This window comes from Equus caballus, chromosome 4 (genome assembly GCF_041296265.1).
Source record: "Equus caballus isolate H_3958 breed thoroughbred chromosome 4, TB-T2T, whole genome shotgun sequence".
NCBI lineage: Eukaryota > Metazoa > Chordata > Mammalia > Perissodactyla > Equidae > Equus > Equus caballus.
Window position 1 is genome coordinate 74,750,413 of NC_091687.1, and position 19,474 is coordinate 74,769,886.

The following is a 19,474-nucleotide window of genomic DNA, read 5'->3' on the forward strand; positions in this document are numbered from 1 at the left end:
ACCTTTGCAAGGTGGTTGTGAATATTAAGTGAAACAGTAATTTTTTTCTGGCATGAGGGAGGCCCTGAAAATGTATAAATTCCCTTTCCATCTCTAAGAAGTCTTCCTGTCGGCCTGCCTTTTGTCCCCACCATCTGCTACTGCTTGTAGTTTAGGTCAGTTAATCTCTGTGAACCCGTTTCGTCATACCGAAATGAATGCTAATATACCTACTTTACAGAGCTCGTTGTGGAGGTTAAATGTAATGTATGTAAAAAATACCTTAAAACCTTTCAATGGTTTATCCCCTTTAGGATAAAGCTCAAAATCCTTAAACAGGTACAGACAATTTGTGTAATCTGGACCTTTTACCTCCAGTTTGACCTCCCACCACACTCCCCCCAACTCTGCACCCCAGCCTGGTTTCATTTCCTCAAATGCAGGGACACGTCTGGTTTTGCTCACCATTAAATCAGCCAAGCATAGTGCCTCATATATAGTTGGCACTTAAATTTTGTCAAATGAAATAATAGTACCAGATAGGACCTCACTAGTTCTCTTCACTCACTTATTTTCTGTTAGCGTTATCTATATACTTGTCCTATCTCCCCTAAAGAGTGTGAATTTCTTCATTTTCATTTACTAGCTGTTGGGGGTCAGAGTGAGCAGGACTTCTATAGGGATGAAGCACTCTCAGATTCCTCATATTTAAATGGAAAGTTTGACTTAGATTCTCTCTAGTCTCCTGTCTAACGCTAAATGCAATCACTATCCAGCTCCCAAATCTGGAACTCTGGCTCTCTGGGGAACACAGTGTCACATTTCTAACTGCTGGGTACAAGTTTTGAATATATTGTCATCACTTCCAATTCAAGTTGTCTTTAATGAACATTTATCCTTTTTTTTTCTTTTTCATTCTTACCACCTGAAGCCCCCTTCCGTTTGGAGAATTCTCTACCTTAGGAGTCTAGTGGGTGAAATTGAAATGCCAAATACCTGCTGAATCAATCATGTGCACCAGCTGGAAGCTAGTGACTCAAAAAAGCTGGCACAGACAGCTATGCTCCCTGGATAACTGCAGGAGTGTAGCAAGGTAAACTCCTGGGACAGTAGAGAGAGTGCTTCTAGTGGAAGCATCAGCATCCAGTATTAGCTGAGTCAGTGATTCAAGATGCCTGTGCATGGTGACAGCACCCCCAGAGCCCTCTCTGTCAGTTCTGTGGTCCGTTATTAATGGTTGTAGTCTCTGGCTGTGCAGATCAAAGCCTCCGTCTCCAACCCTCCGAGCTACCCAATATCCTCTAAAAAATTTCTTTTCTGCTTAAATCACCTGCAGCTGTTTTCCGTTTCTTAGCACTAAGACGCCTCATTAAAACAGTGCGTTTTCGTCTTCCTCAAACATGATCCTCTGCCTTGTGACCTTGAAACCATTTTTGATGCTCATTATCTTGTCGGTATACTTTAGCATACTTCAGTGAGATGTGTATGTGTTTGAGAGTTAACTTTAATCTGCACACTCCAGGGTGAGTAATTAGCATTTGAAAGACACTAATCAGGAATCCTCACTACAAAGTTGGATGCACAAGTGCTTCCAATATCACTATGTAAATCTGCACTAGAGGTATGTTAATTAGCATAAAGGATTAGAAATGATTTTTCATTGTGGAATTAACAGGTGTTCAAGCTATGCGCTTGGCTAGGATATGGCACAGGCACTTCTGTTCTTGCCTGAACATGGTATTAGATTCCACTGAGTCTAGCAGACTGACACCCTTCAGGATGGCTCCCTGACTCTAGACTGCTGTTTAGTACTTTGCCACAAAATATTGTTTGTGTACTGTTTTTTGTGTCTCCTTGTTGACAAATATTTATTTGTGTAGTAGCAGTAAGTCTGAGACTTGCTTTCACTGTAGGACATTACCCAATAGCAAGAGAGAAGACAGGTAGCTCACGTTAATCTTTAGTTGTTGAGGGCTACCTGTATTTACTAAAAGAACCTGACAACTGTGAGGGCCAAGTGTCGTCCATTTTCATCCATCATATTTCTTGAACTTATCACTTCCTTCCAACTTCCTTGGCCACTACCCTAGTTGAAGTCCTGACACCTGAGTTACTTCAGTAACCTCTATGCTGGTCATCTTGATGTCAGCCTCACTCCAGACTAATCCATCACACTGGTCCCCTGACTGATATTCTGAGCACCACTTTCTATCACTTCTTAGATTAAAACCAATGACTTCTACAGGTTACCGAATAAAGTCTAAACTCCTTAGTCTGGCACCTGAGGCCCTCAGGGGCATGATCTGAACTCCCCTTTGCCTGGTGCTATTTGTCCTGAAATTAGAAGTATTGGGGTCAGTTCCTGACACCTGGCACGTACACAGCCAAACACTTGGATATAAAACAGCCCCCTGGGAAACATTGCAGTGACAGGAGATTTCAAGCTGTGGTTATTGATGGCAGTGTAATGATCCTAATAGCTGGAACATCCATTCTTCAACACTTGCTTCTATGCAGGCTCCAGGCCAGGAATTTCACCCAGAGGAGTTGTTTCAGACTAAGAACAACTGTTGAAAATAGAATCATGATAAAAAAATCAAGGAAGGCAGGAAAAGGCAGCACCTGTGGCAGGAGAAACGGATGAGCTCCCGTGCATCCCAGTCCTCTGCGGCAGGGAGTCACAGGTGAGTCCTACATTCTTTCTTCCTAGGTTCTCTCTTGTTTTCCTTCTACTTTCAATTCTCCAATCCTGTTCCAGAGCTGAACCAACTCCGCTTCCCCGTAGAAGATCTGCTGGGCCTCCTTGCTTGTTATTTCTTTGTAACACTTTGCGATTCAAAGTGCTTTCAACTATATAATATAATCCAGTCTTCACCAAAACCTGCTGATGTGTATGTTTTCATCACCGTTTTACAAATATAATAACTAAGATCCAGATAAACTACACTGTTCCTTGTCCTCATAACTGTCGCAGAGCAGGCACTTAAACTTCAGTCTTCTGCTTCAAGTCCTGGGCCAGTAAGTGCAGCTTTCTAAGTATCATTCCCCTCCCAACTCAATTGCAGTCTCATTACAGCTGGTCACAGTAAGTAGGGCAAGGGTTACAGTATTCAGTCCTGGTATACTTCTTAGAATCATCTGGAAGATTTTTAACCTACATCCATACCCAGCGCAGCCCAGATCAATTAAATTAGCGTCTCCTCTGGAGTGAGTCCCAGATAGTTTTTTTTTTTTTTTTTTTCAGGAAGATTAGCCCTGAGGTAACTACTGCCAGTCCTCCTCTTTTTTTGCTGAGGAAACCTGGCCCTGAGCTAACATCCGTGCCCATCTTCCTCTACATTATATGTGGGACGCCTCCCACAGCATGGCCTGCCAAGCGGTGCCATGTCTGCACCCGGGATCCGAACCAGCAAACCCCGAGCTGCCAAGAAGGGGAATGTTTGCACTTAACTGCTGCACCACCAGGCCAGCCCCCATAGCGTGTTTTTCAAAAGACCCTCCCCACCCGCCTCCCCAGTGTTTCTAATATAAAGCAAGGGTTGAGAACCACTGAGTCATTTCTTCCATTAGCGCAGTGGTTCTCCAAGTGTGGTCCCTGGACCAGATGGATCAGCGGCACCTGGGAAATAGTTAGAAATGCAAATTATCAGGCCCTCTGCTCAGGTCTACCGAATCAGAAACTCTAACGGGGGGCCCAGATTTTAGGATTAAGTTCAGATGCTTGTGTCAGAAAATAACAGTGAGTTTAATAGCACTTTATTAAACAGTGGCGTAAGAGCAGTTTATTTCTCTCTCTCATAAAAGCAGTGTAGACGTGGGTATTCCAGAGCAGATGTGGTGCTCCTTGGTGTTAAAGATCCTGATTCCTTCTCTCTTGTTGCCCTTCCACTCAGTACATGGCGTCCACCTCATAGCCCAAGATGGCTGCTTAATTTCCAGCTATGGCTTCTGAAGTCCAGTCAGCAGAAAGGAGGAAGTACAAGAGGTGATTATACTCCCCTCACCTGTACTTTAATGACGCTTCTTGGAAGTCGTATAAGACATTTCAGCTTTCATCACACTGACCAGTATTTAGCATTTATAGAGACTGGGAAGAGTGGTAAGTTTTTGAGTGGCTATATGCCTATCCAAAAGTCAGAGTTCTCTTTCCGAGAAAGAAGGGAGAATACATAATGGATAACAACAAGCAGTCTTTGCCAGGGTTTAACTAACTCTGCTTTGTCCCTACCTGCTCAATTCCTAAGTGAGGTAGTAAATATCATTATTGTTTGAACCACTTTTGGTTTGCCATTTTAACTGATGCACCTTATTTCTTTAGCCTTCCCATTGTATTAATGATGACAAATATTTCATCATATGACTGGACCATTATTTAGTTAACCTTTTCCTCAATTTTGAAAATTTAGGATATTTTTGATTTTTGCTATCAAAAATACTACAATGATGAGCACTTCGGCTCATTGCATTTGTGATATGTTACATTTCTGATTATCATTTTGGAATAGATTCTTAGACTGGCTAAAGAATATGAACATTTTTAAGGCTCTTAATGCATACTGCTGATTTTCTTACCAGAAAGGAATCATTTTGTGCTCCCACTGTCAGTGAACTACATTATTTCCTCTTTTTTTCTTTGGTATTAATTTCTCAGTTTTACTCATCCTAACCTTAGCTTTTCCTTCAAAGCTCATTTTAATGCCACTTCCTCTAGGAAGTGTTCCCTGATTGCCCCAGCTGAAAATATTTTCTCCCTTTGATTTCTCATAGATTTTATCTGTTAGGTGACTGAAGACACCACCTTTTTAGTATTTTCCTTTTTTGTTGTTGTTTTAATTACTTTTAAAATGTACAGACTAACTAATTCACACAATTCAAACAACTTCAACTATACAGAGTAAAAAGTGGAAGTTTCCCTTCAGCACTGTGCCAAAGTCACTCCCATACCTATAGGAAAACAGGATTACTCCGTGATACACTATATCCTTCTAAGTCAGTGTTTCTCAAAATGTTGGCCACAGACTCACTGCCTCGAATCCCATGGGAGCTCGTTAAAGACAGAGGCGCCTGTGCATCAGCTCAGACCCTCTGAATGAGAATCTCATGGAAGTGGGACCTAGGAAGCCCCACTTTGGTGGTTGTTAATCCTACTAAATTTTGTGAATCATTGATCATATCCTCTTTCCATATGTTAATAGGAGTTCTTATACAATTGTATAATTTTGTTTGGTTATGTTCCCTTTACCGTTATTTGACTTGCTTTTTTATTTTTAGCATTTTATCTTAGAGATGTTCTCAAGATAAGCCATAGAGATCCCTGTGGGGTTTTGTTTTTTTTTAAAAAAATTTTTTAAACTGTCTAGAATGACTGTCCTGTGATTCATATAACTATTTTTCCATTGATGAGCATTTAGACTTCCAAGTGTTTTGTTATTAAGAACTGTGCTTCAGTGAATATGTAAAATTTGCAGACATGTATATGTTTATGGATTAGAAATTGCTGGATTAAGTGCATATTCAAAATGTCGATACTGCTAAATTGTTCACCAAAAGGCTTTTTGGACTTATACCAAATTTCTACCCATAGTGAAAGAGAATATTCTTATCCCCATCCCCATACCAATAGTGCATATTATCATTTTTCATTTTTGTTGGGTTGATGGATCAAAAACAGTATCTCTTTGTTGTTTTAATTTGCTCTTTTTCTCATTACTAGTGAGTTGAGGCCCTTGTCATTTTATTTTTTTCCATTTGTATTTTTTCTTATGTGAACTGTCAGTTCCTATTTTTTTGTTCATATTTATTATCATTTATTATCTACCACCAACACTATTGAATTGCCCATTGTTTCTCTACTGATTTGAAACATCACGTTTGTCCTAACTAAATTTCTGTATGTACATTGGAGAGTTTCTGGACTTTTTACTCTGTTTTATTAATTTTCTTGCACCTCTGCCTTACCATTTATATTATAGCTTGTATGTCTTTATATCAATAACTTCTTTATTCTTTTTCAAAAAATTTCTTGGTTTTTCTTGCCTATTTTCTCTTTCATATGAAATTTTAATAAGCTTGTAAAATTGATACAAAAACCTTATTTGGATTTTGATGGAGATTGCAATGGATTACTGATTAATTTGGGGGAGATTTGACATTTTCCAAATCTTGATATATCCCCAAATCACAGACTTATCTCTGATATTTGGTCTTCCCATCAGAAACCTGGCAGTGTCTGCAGCAAAAGTCTTATGTTCTTTGGTAAAGTTTTAGTATTTTCTTTTTATAGGTCTCCATATTTTTTATATTTAGTTTATTGCTAAGTATTTTTAATAGTTTTTTGTTAATTTTGCAACCATGATTGGGATATTTTTCTCCATTATATTTGCTAATTGGTTTTTGCTGCTTTATGGGAAATCTAATCTACTAAACTTTCTTATTCTAAAATTTTTTGTTCATTTCCCTTGTGCTTTTTAGCAATATCATCTATAGATAATGAGCTTTATCTCTTCCTTTGCAGTATTATACCTCATTTATTTATCTCATTTTACTAAATTAAGTCTGTTTGTTACATTGAATAATGATGGTGCAATTGGGTGTCGTTGTTCTTTCTGCCCTTAATGAAAGGCTGCTGGTATTTGTTCATTAATAAATGAAGTTTTCTGGGATCGGCCCCATGGCGGAGTGGTTAAGTTTGCGTGCTCTGCTTAGGTGGCCCAGGGTTTCACCAATTCAAATCCTGGGTGCTGACATGGCATTGCTCATCTAGCCATGCTGAGGTGGCATCCCACATGCCACAACTAGAAGGACCCACGACTGAAAACACAACTATGTACTAGGGGGCTTTGGGAGAAAAAAAATCTTAAAAAAAATGAGGTTTTCTATAGGTTTTTGGTAAATTCTTTTTGTTGCGTTAAGGAGGCTTTCTTCTGTTAATCTAAGAGTATATTCATGAATGGGTGTTGGATTTAATGAATGCTTTTTGCAGCATCCAGATGATCATACGGTTTTTCTTTTTAATGGATGGATATAATGCCTTACATTATTACTTACTTGAATTCATTTTTGGAAGGAAAAAAAACCCTCTTTGGTAATAAAGAAATGTGTCAATATATCACTTTTACGTGATATTTTCTAATATTTTATTAGTTTTGCTTTAACAGTTATAAGTGAAATAGCCTTTGAGGTAGGCAGAATAATGGCCATCCAAAGATGTCCTAATTCATGGAAACTGTGATTAGAATATCTTACTTGGCAAAAGGCGCTTTGCACACGTGATTTAGGTTAAAGACCCTTTTGCTGAAGTGATTATCCTAGATTATTCCTGTTGGTCCAATCTAATCACAAATCCTTAAAAAGGGAAAAGGTTTTCCAGCTGCAGTTAGAGACAGAGAGAGATGCAAAGATAGAAGGGCGTTCACAGCTGTGATGTGAGAAGGACTTGACCTGACATTGCTGATTCTAAAGATGGAAGGAGAGCTGTGTGCCAAGGAATGCAGGTAGTCTCTTGCTGGAAAAGGCAAGCAAATGGATTCTTCTCTGGAGCCTCTAGAAAGGAACACAACTTTGTCAACACCTTGATTTTAGCCCAGTGAGACTGATGTGGGGCTTCTGACCTACAGCATGTAAGATAATAAATTTGTAGTTTTTTAAGCCACCAAATCTGTGGCAGTGTGTTACAGCAGCAATAGAAAGTTAGTACAGTTTTACTCTCTGTGTGTTCCCTTCAAGTTTGAATCAACTATAGCGGAACGTTCCCTTTTTTTCTTTTTTGAACTTATGAGTTCTTTTTGAATGCTGTGGAACAGATTTTAGAAAAAAATCCTTCATAAAAGTTTGATAAAACTCACCTGTAAAACTGTCTGGTTCTCATGCCTTTTTAAAGGAAAGAGTATTTGACTCCCTTTTCAACTTCTGTGACATCCTTTTTTCTCCTTGTATTATAATTTCCATGTACCTATTTTGTCTTTCCTACTAGACTAGAAGCTTCTTGAATGCATAATCTGTCTGATTAATCTTGGTATCAGAACTCAGTACGTAAAAGAATGCCTTGCACAGTGTAATGCAAACACTTATCATATGCATATCTTTTTCAACTTTGCACCCTCACAGCACTGTAGACAGTGCCCTGTGTTTATGAAACTAGCTTCAAAAGTATATTGTCATTCAGACAGCCACATTGATCAGGCAATTCAGGTAATGTGGTGAACAAACACAAGCTTTGAAGTCAGACCCAAGTTGCATTCTAAAAAATTATGCTTTTCTTTTTTTTTTTTTTTTTTTTTTTGAGGAAGATTAGCCCTGAGCTAACTGCTACCAATCCTCCTCTTTTTGCTGAGGAAGACTGGCCCTCAGCTAACATCCATGCCCATCTTCCTCTATTTTATATGTGGGACGCCTACCACAGCATGGCTTTTGCCAAGCAGTGCCATGTCTGCACCCAGGATCCGAACCAGTGAACCCCAGGCTGCTGAGAAGCAGAATGTGCGAACTTAACCACTGTGCCAACAGGCCAGCCCCAAGTTATGCTTTTCTAACTCTGTAACTTTAGACAATTGCTTAATGTTTCAAAGATTCAGTTTACTCACTAGTACAATAGTGATAGTAGTACTTTGTAGGCTTGTTGAGAGGGTGAAGGTGAAGCAGTGTTTGCAGAGTGCTCAGTTAGCATAATACCTGACACGTAATAGTTGCTTAGTAAATGATATTCATTATCATGACTATTGAAAGGACTTGATTTAGAACTGAATGGTATTTTAAAAAAATGTGTCTTTTCTGTTGCTCCTGTTGTAATTTTCTAGGCTGTTGTCATGTCCAAAGGGGATACTAAGTCTCCAGTTTGTTCTTGCATACAGGCCTTTGTAGTGCCATGACTTTCATTGGTGGATTCAGACCAGTACTTGCCATGGATGAGGTTACAATTGTAATTTGGAATGTGATAGAAGCAACAGTAGTGGGCTTTTGTAGAGCAAGAGAAGTCAGTACTTTAGAAACTGAGCTATGTTTCGAGGGTTTTCTTCCCATTTAATGCTGTACTATCCCTAATCCCTTCCTACTCTTAAATGAAAGTGGTGATTCTCCTAGTTCATACTAACTGCCGTCCTTTATATTTACGGACACTCCTTCATGGTTAATAATTAGACAGTTGAATCAAACATACTGAAGAAGTGGTTACCCATCTTTATGAATTCTTATTTTAAAGAGATAAGATAATCTTGCGTTGAGATTTGTTTTGTAGTTTCCATTAAAATCTTGCAAATTAGGTTGTAGTGACCTGGGTATCTTTTATGTCATTTTCTGGGAATTCCTGGGGAGAAAATTGAAGAAAATTTAACACTGACTATTTAACTTGCTCAGTGTGATGTTAAGGAGTGGATATGAGAGATTTTGAATTGGGTGGTGATGGTGGAGGTGAAATGGTCAAGGTGCATGAAAGCATAGAATAGGCAAGATGGGGCAAAAAAAGGAACAGGGCTATTAAAGGCTATTTGCTAAAATAAATAACAGTCACTCTGTGCATACCTACTATGTGACAAGATTGTGTTATTTGCTTTATAGAAATTTTTAAACCTCTCATTGACCCTGAAAAATGAATTTTGTGGATTAAGAAAATGGTCCTGAGAAGAAATTTGCCCAAGATCTCATAGTATTTAGTGGTGGAAACCTATCTGGACATAAAGCCAGAGGAAATTAGTTGGAATAATGTATCCCTTACACAAATTATGAAATGCTGGAGCACCACTTTTCTTGTGGGGTTGAAAAGATCAATTAGCTAAATCTTCCTTTTAGATATATAGTAAAGCTAATGATGGTTTATAAATCTAAATTCTTGTATTGACAGTGAGAGGGAGGTGGTGATTGAATAGTATTGACAGAGACTTGATGAGAAAGTAGGATCTGAGATTAAGATACAAGAAATTTAAATGAGTAGGGATAAGCAGAGGGGAGAAAAAGAAATTATATGGCTCCAAGTCACTTAGTATTGATCTAAGCTGCATTTTATACAAAGCAATGCAGACTTTTCTGAAGTATAAATTGAGCTATATCCTTTCTGGGAATACATTCAGTAATAAAGTAATTAATATAAAACAGAATCAGACCACCCCAAAAGGTTCATAACTAAGTATCAGCAGTGGTCCTGTGTTATCTCACTTGTGTTTTATAAGGTAAAATGAATTCACTTGCCAATATTTATTGATCACCTGTCTGTGCAAAGCACTTTTCTAGGCTGAAGATACAGAATGGGATAGATGAGGGTCTTGCCTGTATATAAACGAACAAGGAAAAAGATAAACTTCAGATCATTAGAGTCATGCAGAGACTTTATGACGATGTGAAGAGACTACTTTAGACTATGTGGACTGGGAAGGCCCTCCTGAGGAGGTGACATGTGAGTAAGATCTGAGTGACAAAAATGAACAAGCCATGCAAATCCAATATAAGAGGAAGAAATGCCAGCAGAGGGACTAGTTAGTGCAAAGGTGGGCACAGACTTGTTTATTTTCCTCCTAGGACCTGAGCATAGAAGGTGAAGGAGAGACTAGAGGAGGTTGAATTAGGAGGCAGGGAGGGGCAGCATCATTTACATTTGGCATTTCCGTGATGAAGGATACCCATATTTAAGTAAATTGCTTCTAAATTGGTTATGAACAGTGTGTCAAAATGTCACGTGAGGGGCCGGCCCTGTGGCTGAGTGCTTAAGTTCGTGTGCTCCGCTTCGGCAGCCCAGGGTTTTACTGGTTTGGATCCTGGGCGTGGACATGGCACCGCTCATCAGGCCACGTTGAGGCGGTATCCCACATGCCACAGCTGGAAGGAACCACAACTAAAATTTATGACTATGTACTGGGGGGATTTGGGGAGAAAAAGCAGAAAAAAGAAAAGATAACTGAGTTGTTAGCTCAGGTGCCAATCTTTACAAAAAAAAGGACGTGAACAGATTTCATCGATATGTACCACCAGATGCTGCAGTGCAATATGCTATTTTACAATTTTAAAGTTTTCGTTTCCTCATATTAATGCTAATGTATTTATTAGCATTTAAAAATGCTAATACATTTTTTATTAGCATTTTTTTTAAGTTACATTGTCAGCCCTGAAGAGCAAAGCAGACATCTATCTGTTCCTTATAGTATCTAGTGCAATGTAACAGTGTAGTAATTAAGCCTCAATTTGTGAATCAAGCAAAACTAAAGAGATGGTTTGTGATATCCTAAATCTTGTTTTGTAGCTCCTCAATCCAATCGGCATCATTCTCCAGGCTACCAGGGTCCCTCCTACCTTGATAATACTTCTGGTTACACAAGCCCCAGACCATCACTTTTCCTTTCTATCAAATGTTTTCTTCTTACTTTCAAATTCTCAAGTTTCCACAGTAACCTGCCCTCTGGTACTTTAATCTGTGCTAATGCCTTCAGTGGGGCTGGAAAACATAAAGCTCCTTTTTACAGTCAAGCCATTAGACCCTTTCTGTCTCAGGTCTGTTTCCTAAGTATCTTTCTTCTTGCAGGTGTCCAGGGGTTTGGCCTGTTTACCTCTCTTCTTTCCAGTAATCACCCTTATTTCTAGAGAATGTTTCACCCATGCCTGGCTTTGGGAAACATGTTATCCCTTGGATTCCTAGTGAAAAGGCCCATGGCAATTTGGAAACTACGGTTTTTTCTTGCTGACTTTATCCTACATATTTTAGCCTGTCTCTGCTCTTATCCAAACAGAGATGTGTTATAGGAGTTTGAGAGAGAACTAAATTAATGCTGGCCATGGCCATGTTTGCATTCTTTTTCCTTGGTAGAAGGCAATGGGCATTGCTAAAGAGTGGCATTAGGTTAACTGTAAAAAAGATTTGTAGATCTACGGAATAAATGTAAATGACTTCAATGTGGATTCTATATAGCCTCATAAAGAATATCTCTGTGACCACAAATCATATTCTTTTAGATATCTAATTCCCCACACCAGCTCACAGTCTATAGAAGGAATGTTGTCATCAGGAGACCGCTGAAATGATTTACTTGATTGTAAGTGCCTTCAGTAGTATGACATACATGCAACAAAAGGATGCAAGTATATTCGTGCTTTTCTCTGTCAAGTGTTGCAAATAGGCCTGGATCTAGGAAGTACTATCAAGGATTGTTTTGTCTTTTGTGCAAAACTCCCTACTATTTTTATGGTTTACAGGGGCATTCCAATCCAACAGTATTAACAAATTTATGTTTTACAGTCTGCTAATTATTGACAAATTCAAGAAACAATTATGCAGCCAATGCTCATGACCTAATTCTTTTTATTTTCCTTTAACTTAAAAATAGGTACCATCTTTGGTACTGCTGATGGACCCAATCTTAGAAATTGTTAAAATCTATGATGCAAAATAGTTATCAATATTTTTGATTACTAAAAAAAAGCAGTGACATTAATAACAGTGTTTCATATTGCAAAAAGTGGAATAGCTATTAATCAAGCAAAGGTGTTATAGTTAAAAATAAAATTCCAAAGTTGAACAGTGCTTATGTTGACTAAGTTACAACTCGAGTGCCATATGTAACAAGAGTCTTAGTTGAAAAATACATACTCAACTACTGAGCTCATTCTGAAACACATTTAGGATACAATATACATTCAAACCTGAGTTTAAGATAAATTAAAAAGTCAGATTTTACAATTGTTGAGGTTTGAATTTCTCCAATAGGACAAAATAGTGTTTAGAAAACCAATAGTTTTCTCTTTTTCTAAGATTTAGTTTCTTAAATTAATGAAATTGTTAGCTATTGTAGCATGCTTGTTTATTGGGTATCATGTAATATAGGCCACCACTAATAATCTCAGGGAGGTTTGTGTTCAGTGGATCATGGATATGAATTTCTTATTGTGAGGTGTCATGGAGGTTACTGCAATTCAGTTTTTTGGGAAGAATCAAATTATTATAACACACATTCTTTGTAATAAACATTTGTATTATGTTTTTTGGACTAGTAATTTAGAAGAATTTGTTTTCCACCTTTGCTATCCTCTAACAATTTGCAACACCAAGAAGGAACCAAATCTTAAATCTGTCTTTTCCTTATCCAGTGTGTGGACTCTTGAAGAGGAATACATTGATGCACCATGCTCAGAAAAGTGTGGGAAAATGGAGTGAAAGCTCAATTCCACTTTTTTTCCTGCTTTTTACAATCAGAGAATTTATTTTGAGCTTGCACTTTTCCAGTGGTTGAACAATACATCCCTCTTACCCAAAATGTGTTTGTAATTTGCAGAACAGTTTTTTGTGTAAAACATTTTTTGCCTCCTGTTCCATTTTTTGGAAACAAAGGACTTACACAGGGGCAAAGTGTAGGATCAACAGGCAGTCATTCCTAGATACAGACATTAACTCGATGTAGAATGCTTGTCGTCTTCATTAGATCATAAGTTCCATGAAATTGAGGTGCTGTGACCACCACAATCCCTGTTGTTCCCCAGCATATTGCACGTGATAGAATTCAAGAACTTGTTAAATGAATAAAGAACTCCTTCACATCATGAGAAAGAATCCACTGCCCTAAAAAAATTGATATACTTAACTAAATTATCTCTGATGTAATTAACTTTGAAGGAAAGTGGAGTATGATGTGGTTGACATACAATGACCTAGAATTTATGCTGGCTGTTGTTCGGGTTCTTCAATAAACACCATGACAATGGAGAAGTCACTTGAGCTCTCTGGATCTCAGTAAACAAATTTATGAAATTAAGGGATTTGACTGATGAATCCAGCTAGAAAATTCTAAGTTATTCAAGTTCTAAATGGCTTCCCAATTCTGAAATCACTTAGTGAGATAGTTCAAAGACCATAAAACTTTTAGTTTACAAATAATAGACAATGAATATTAGAAAATTTAAAATTTTTAATAAATGTGCTTTGTTCACAAAATGTGAAAAAATACAACAAACACAAACATACATTTTCAGGTATGCCACCTTCCACCACTTGGCAACTATGATATAAATCACTTGATCTAGTCATGATCCTGAAGAATCCAAACAAATGATCATTTGTTTTTGAAACACCAAATTATTTTGGAGAATCCTGTTGTGAATGTGACAGGAGGCCCCTTAACTTCTTTATATCCAAATAAAATCATTCTTAAGAGTACCCATACAGTATTAGAAGGCTCTATTAACTTCTCTTGTCATTACATATATAATCTGGCACCAAGCCACAAGACTGCTTATATTTTAACACATGTTGAATTGGCTTTGGTGGAATATGTATTAGTTTAAATCCTCTGCCAACTAATTTGAATAAGCTGAATTTACAGTAACAAATGATATTTATAAATCCAAACAAATTTATACTAAGTGGGAGTATAGGTTTCATAAAGAGATTTTTCTTTAAAGTACTACGTAAAATATATCATGCACACTTTGGAGCATAAGCAGAATCAACATCTGTAAACAATCAGAAGAATTTATAGCACCAACGTTTTAGCTGTAACACAAAGGCTGACTCCAAGGTCATACTTACACCAGCCTCTCAAAAACACTGTTTTTCATTTACTTTCAAAGCTTTCGTTTGGTATAGTTTTCTTTGTCCTTTACATAGTATTTAGCCAAATCAAAGAAAATAGACAGTATGGTAAAAGAGGTACTACCAAAACACACTTCTGTGTTATCCTGAACACAGTGTTTTTTTCTTCTTTTGGAGGAGTTACAAGACTTGACCTGTAGGGCTTAACTGGAAAGAAAGTCAATCCTAATTATGAAGGAATCTTACGCTATTGAAAGTAAATGAAAAATTTCAAGTTACTTCTGGCATATTTGAACAACCAATATTTATTGCATTTAGTCGACTGACTTTTTTAGGTTAATTATAATCTTCCTACTTGCATTTAGAATGTGAAATTTAATTTGAAATATCGGGTACACACACAACCATTTATATCTTAAAGGGTAAATTTTGTATTTCTAAATAAAGTTTAACATTCAAAGTTAACTACAGCAATTCACAATAAGCACAAAAACATCAGTTTTACCAGAGTAAAGAAGTGCAGTTTATGAAATTTAGGATCAACTATTGAAAATGCAAGTTTCCTTAAAAACACACACACACACATAACATTAACCATGAAATCTGAAACTGTGATATTTCAGTGCAAAAACCTCAGTATGAGGTAATTTTAATGTAATAACCACTTGAAAAAAAATCCACACAGTGGCACTCTTAAAAATGATAGTTTACATGACAATTGCTGGCTGACAAGACAATGTGGACTAAATGTTCTTAGCTACTTAAACTAATCTTGTCTTGTTTGGACATATATTTCTCCTTAATCATTTGCTTCTGATTCAGAAACACAGAAAGGCATTTATCAATGTGGAAAGGGAAAATTCCCACAGCCAACTAATGGTTTATATATTCAAAGAAAATTTTCTGCTAGGATTTAGACAGAAATTAGAATACCAAAAGACCAAAGCCATTTTATGAGATTAACAGCAGAGGGTTAATTTTAAATTTTTCTATATAATTCCAGACTTGTAGTGCAGCACCTCCTTAACGGAAAGGCGAGGACCCTATCAAGGTTGGTCTAGATAGAACATAAGCTCTCTTACAAGTGCAAACCCTTTCACAAAGGTGTTTCAGGTCAGAATCGAGTATTATATTGTTCCTTGCTTTAAGAGAAAATTTTGTAAATGAAACCTAAATTTAAAAAAGTAAAACTGAGCTCTCACAGTTAAAAATACTTAACACCAAGGCCCAAATCAACAAGAAAGATGTGAAAATTCTACTTTGGCAATGGTGTTTATTGTACTGTGCTAATCAAATGAGAATACATACTGTGGGGGACATCTCTCCCCCAATGTCTGATGCTGCCAAATGAGCAAGAAAGAAGGAAAAAGAATGATCAATTCCAAAAAGTTCCGGAAATACTGGATCATCAGACAAAACTGAACAGAAAATGGCTTTCTGTAACACATAACAATTTAGTTAGAAAAAGGAATAAGTGCATCACAAAACAACTACACCAATCTACCTCTGTGTCACATTTAACTTGTGAGTCATCAAAGTGCAACCTACAGCTTTCTACATATCTTAAAGTTTCTCACTGCAATGGTTTAAAGTCAACATTAAAAAGATGAAAAAAAATACATAACAAATTATGCGTTTTTCACAATAGCACTAAAGAGAAAAAGGTACCTTTCTATGATATCTTAGTGCTAAATGCTAAAGTAACAGTGGTTTCTGCTATGACAGGAGTCACTCTGCATGAAACTAAGCTTTCTATATAAGAATAAATTTTAAAATCCAGAAGTAGAAAAAAATAGCAAACTCTGTAAACCTTTGCATTTCTTCTTTGCAAACCAGGTTTTAAGTACTGAGTTCATGTTACTATTTCTGATTAGTGTAAGCAATTAGTTTTGGAGTCTGGACTGAAAGGGCCATTTGCTTTTATATTAACTTAAAAGTAATATGGGATCTTCTAGCTCATAGAAAGGAATAGAGCTGGCTTGACTTTCTCCAGAATCTGAGTCATATGGAGCATCAGGGAGCTCTGTGAAACCGTATGCTAGTTGTTCATCTTCTATATCTGATCGAACGTAGCAGGAAGGGTTAGAATATTCCTCATCTTCTATACTGTTGAAATCTTGAGGAATATACAACATCCCTGGGTAGTTTCTACTAACCAAGTCACTTGTGGTTTTTAGGGAGATTTTTCTAAATGCCATCAGATGCATATGTGAAAACTTTGAATACTTGAAACGTTTAAAGCCCAGGGACTCTATAGCAATCTTCCAGCTTTTCATCATCATAGCATGACGGTTCTGATGGGAGGAATCCGGTGTGATGATAAGCAATAAACCATTTAACACTAATAGTTCATGGGCTTTCTTGCAGCAAATCCATCGCTGGTAAGGTGATGGAAAATAAGAAAGGAGGAGAGAGAAAACAACCACATGGAAAAGTTCTCCAGGAAGAGAATCAATAGGGTTTTTCAGCTGCTTCAAAAAGGCATCTATAGCATCCTGTGCAAGCTGGAGTGGTTGCTGAAGCTGCAAGTTCAGGAAGTCACATTTATATACACTCTGCAGAAAGGGAAAAACAAGGCATATTAAGAATTTCAAGATTATTTTCACCTTATTACACAGATTTTATACCAAACTATTTCATAGCATTTCCATATAATTCAAGCTTTACTTATGCACCTTTCCCTTCTAAATTATTCCCCTTGCACAGACTTATTCAACCACAACTTTTACTCACAAAAATCTCAGAGTAATTAAGCCCAGAGAATTTCTAGTCATCACTTAAAAAAATGTTTCTGCCTAACAATTAATTTGAAATTAGAAATAATTTTTAAGCATATATTTTTAAAAAATAATAAGGGTTTATTTGAATTAATTAAATTGAAATTAAATTCAATTAAAATTAAAAATTAAATTGAGGGGCTGGCTCCGTGGCTGAGTGGTTAAGTTCACGTGCTCCGCTCCGGCGGCCCAGGGTTCAGATCCTGGGCGCGGACATGGCACCACTCATCAGGCCACATTGAGGCGGAGTCCCACAACCCACAACTAGAAGGACCTGCAACTAAGATATACAGCTGTGTACAGGAGGGGTTTGGGGAGATAAAGCAGAAAAAAAAAAAAAGATTGGCAACAGTTGTTAGCCCAGGTGCCAATCCTTAAAAAAAGAAAAAGAAAAAAGGAAGATTGGCAACAGTTGTTAGTCCAGGTGCCAATCTTTAAAAAAAAAAAAATTGAAATTTAATTTGGCTAAGAGTTTACAGGAATGATTTATTTCTAAACTTAGTCATATTTACATTCACTTCAACATTTACAGTTACCAAAAACAAGCTAATATAAAAACAACTTTAAACAAGAAATACCATGAAATAAAGATGAATCAAAGAAGTCAGAGGATAATGAAAGAGGCATAAATTTGTGAAAGCAGAATACCAAAACTTAGTTATGAAAAACATTTTAATCATTAACTTTAACTATCTTAAAAGCAATTTATTCTATCAAAATGTTAATCCCTGGTTTGAAACAAACTCCACATCAAATTTAATTTACTCAGATGACCCTGGGAAATACTACAAGTAAAGGAATAAATAGCACCACATCACTTGCTGAATATTAAAACTCTATGGAAATGATCCAGAATAAGAAAGCAGTTTTAAAATTAGACAAAAATTAGTTACCCTTATAAGAACAGTTATTAATTAACAAAGGTATGAGCTAATACCTTAGTCCCCATTCTTGTTAGTGGGTAGACAAAGTGGTCACATACTCATCTGGACTATCTTTTAGGGAAAGTGATACATAAAGTTCTATAACATGGAAAAAGATTCTTGTTTTTCTTCTTCCCTTTGCTTTTATGTTTTTGGTAGCTTTATTGAAGTATAACTAGCATAAAAACTGAAGTATAACTGACACACAAACATATTTAAAGTGTACACTTTTAAGTTTTGACATTTATACACTTGTGAAACCACTGCCACAATTAATGAATAGATCCAAGACCCCCAAAAGTTTCCTTGTGCCCCTTTATAATACCCTCCCTGCTCTTCCCCTGCCATGAGGCAGTCATTGATGTGTATTTCCTAGAATTTTACATAAATGGAATAATACAGAATAATGTACTCTTATTTTGCCTGGCTTTTTTCACAAAGTACTCTTTGTATTCTCAAAATAACTTTCACAAAGTTGTTTTTTGTGAAAACGCTTTGTGAAACACTGTGTGAAAGTTATTTTGAGATTCATCCATTTTTTTGCATGTATTGATAGTTTATTCCTTTGTAATTGCTGAGGTATCCTACTGTATCAAAGATTACCACAGTTTTTTAAATCAATGTACCTGTTTATGGATATCTGGCTTGTTTCTAGTTTTTGGCTATTACAACTCAAGCTGCTAGGAATATTCCCATTTGTCTTTGAATAGATATGCTTTCACTTGTCTTGGGTAAATATCCAGGAGAGGAGTGGCTGGATCCTATAATAGGTGCATGTTTAACTTTTAAAGAAACTCCAAAACTGTTGTCAAAAGCAGTTATATAGTTTTACATTTCCACCCAGAGTGTATGAGAGTTCCAGTTCCTCATCAATATTTGGCATGGCCAGCTTTTTAAATTTTAGTCATCGTAATAGGTGTGTAGTGGTATACTCTGGTTTTAATTTGCATTTTCCTAATGAGTAGTGATGTTCTTTACATGTACTTATTTGCCATCTTGATATCTTCTTTGGTAAAGTGTCTGTTCAAATCTTTTGCCCATTTAAAAATAACTGGATTGGGGCCGGCCCAGTGGCTTAGCAGTTAAGTGTGTACGTTCCGCTTCAGCGGCCTGGGCTGTCACCAGTTTGGATCCCGGGTGCGGACACGGCACTGCTTGGCAAGCCATGCTGTGGCAGGCGTCCCACATATAAAGTAGAGGAAGATGGGCACGGATGTTAGCTCAGGGCCAGTCTTCCTCAGCAAAAAGAGAAGGGTTGGCAGCAGATGTTAGCTCAGGGCTAATGTTCCTCAAAA

General features: G+C 37.0%; 1 protein-coding gene and 1 long non-coding RNA gene across 3 annotated transcripts in view; one reads left to right on the forward strand and one right to left on the reverse strand.

Moving 5' to 3' along the window:
* The window catches only part of LOC111773221 (uncharacterized), a 113,364-nt gene that overhangs the window by 50,727 nt on the left and 43,163 nt on the right, over positions 1–19,474 (forward strand). For both annotated transcript variants that reach the window (XR_002807541.2, XR_011437958.1), the window contains exon 2: positions 2,497–2,663. This is a non-coding gene — a long non-coding RNA (uncharacterized lncRNA). The remainder of the gene's footprint in view (positions 1–2,496; positions 2,664–19,474) is intronic.
* The window catches only part of BMT2 (base methyltransferase of 25S rRNA 2 homolog), a 70,385-nt gene continuing 64,747 nt past the window's right edge, over positions 13,837–19,474 (reverse strand). Inside the window, exon 5 of the mRNA XM_023639540.2 lies at positions 13,837–17,034. Coding sequence (XP_023495308.1) covers positions 16,405–17,034 — 630 coding nt within the window. The 3' untranslated portion in view covers positions 13,837–16,404. The remainder of the gene's footprint in view (positions 17,035–19,474) is intronic.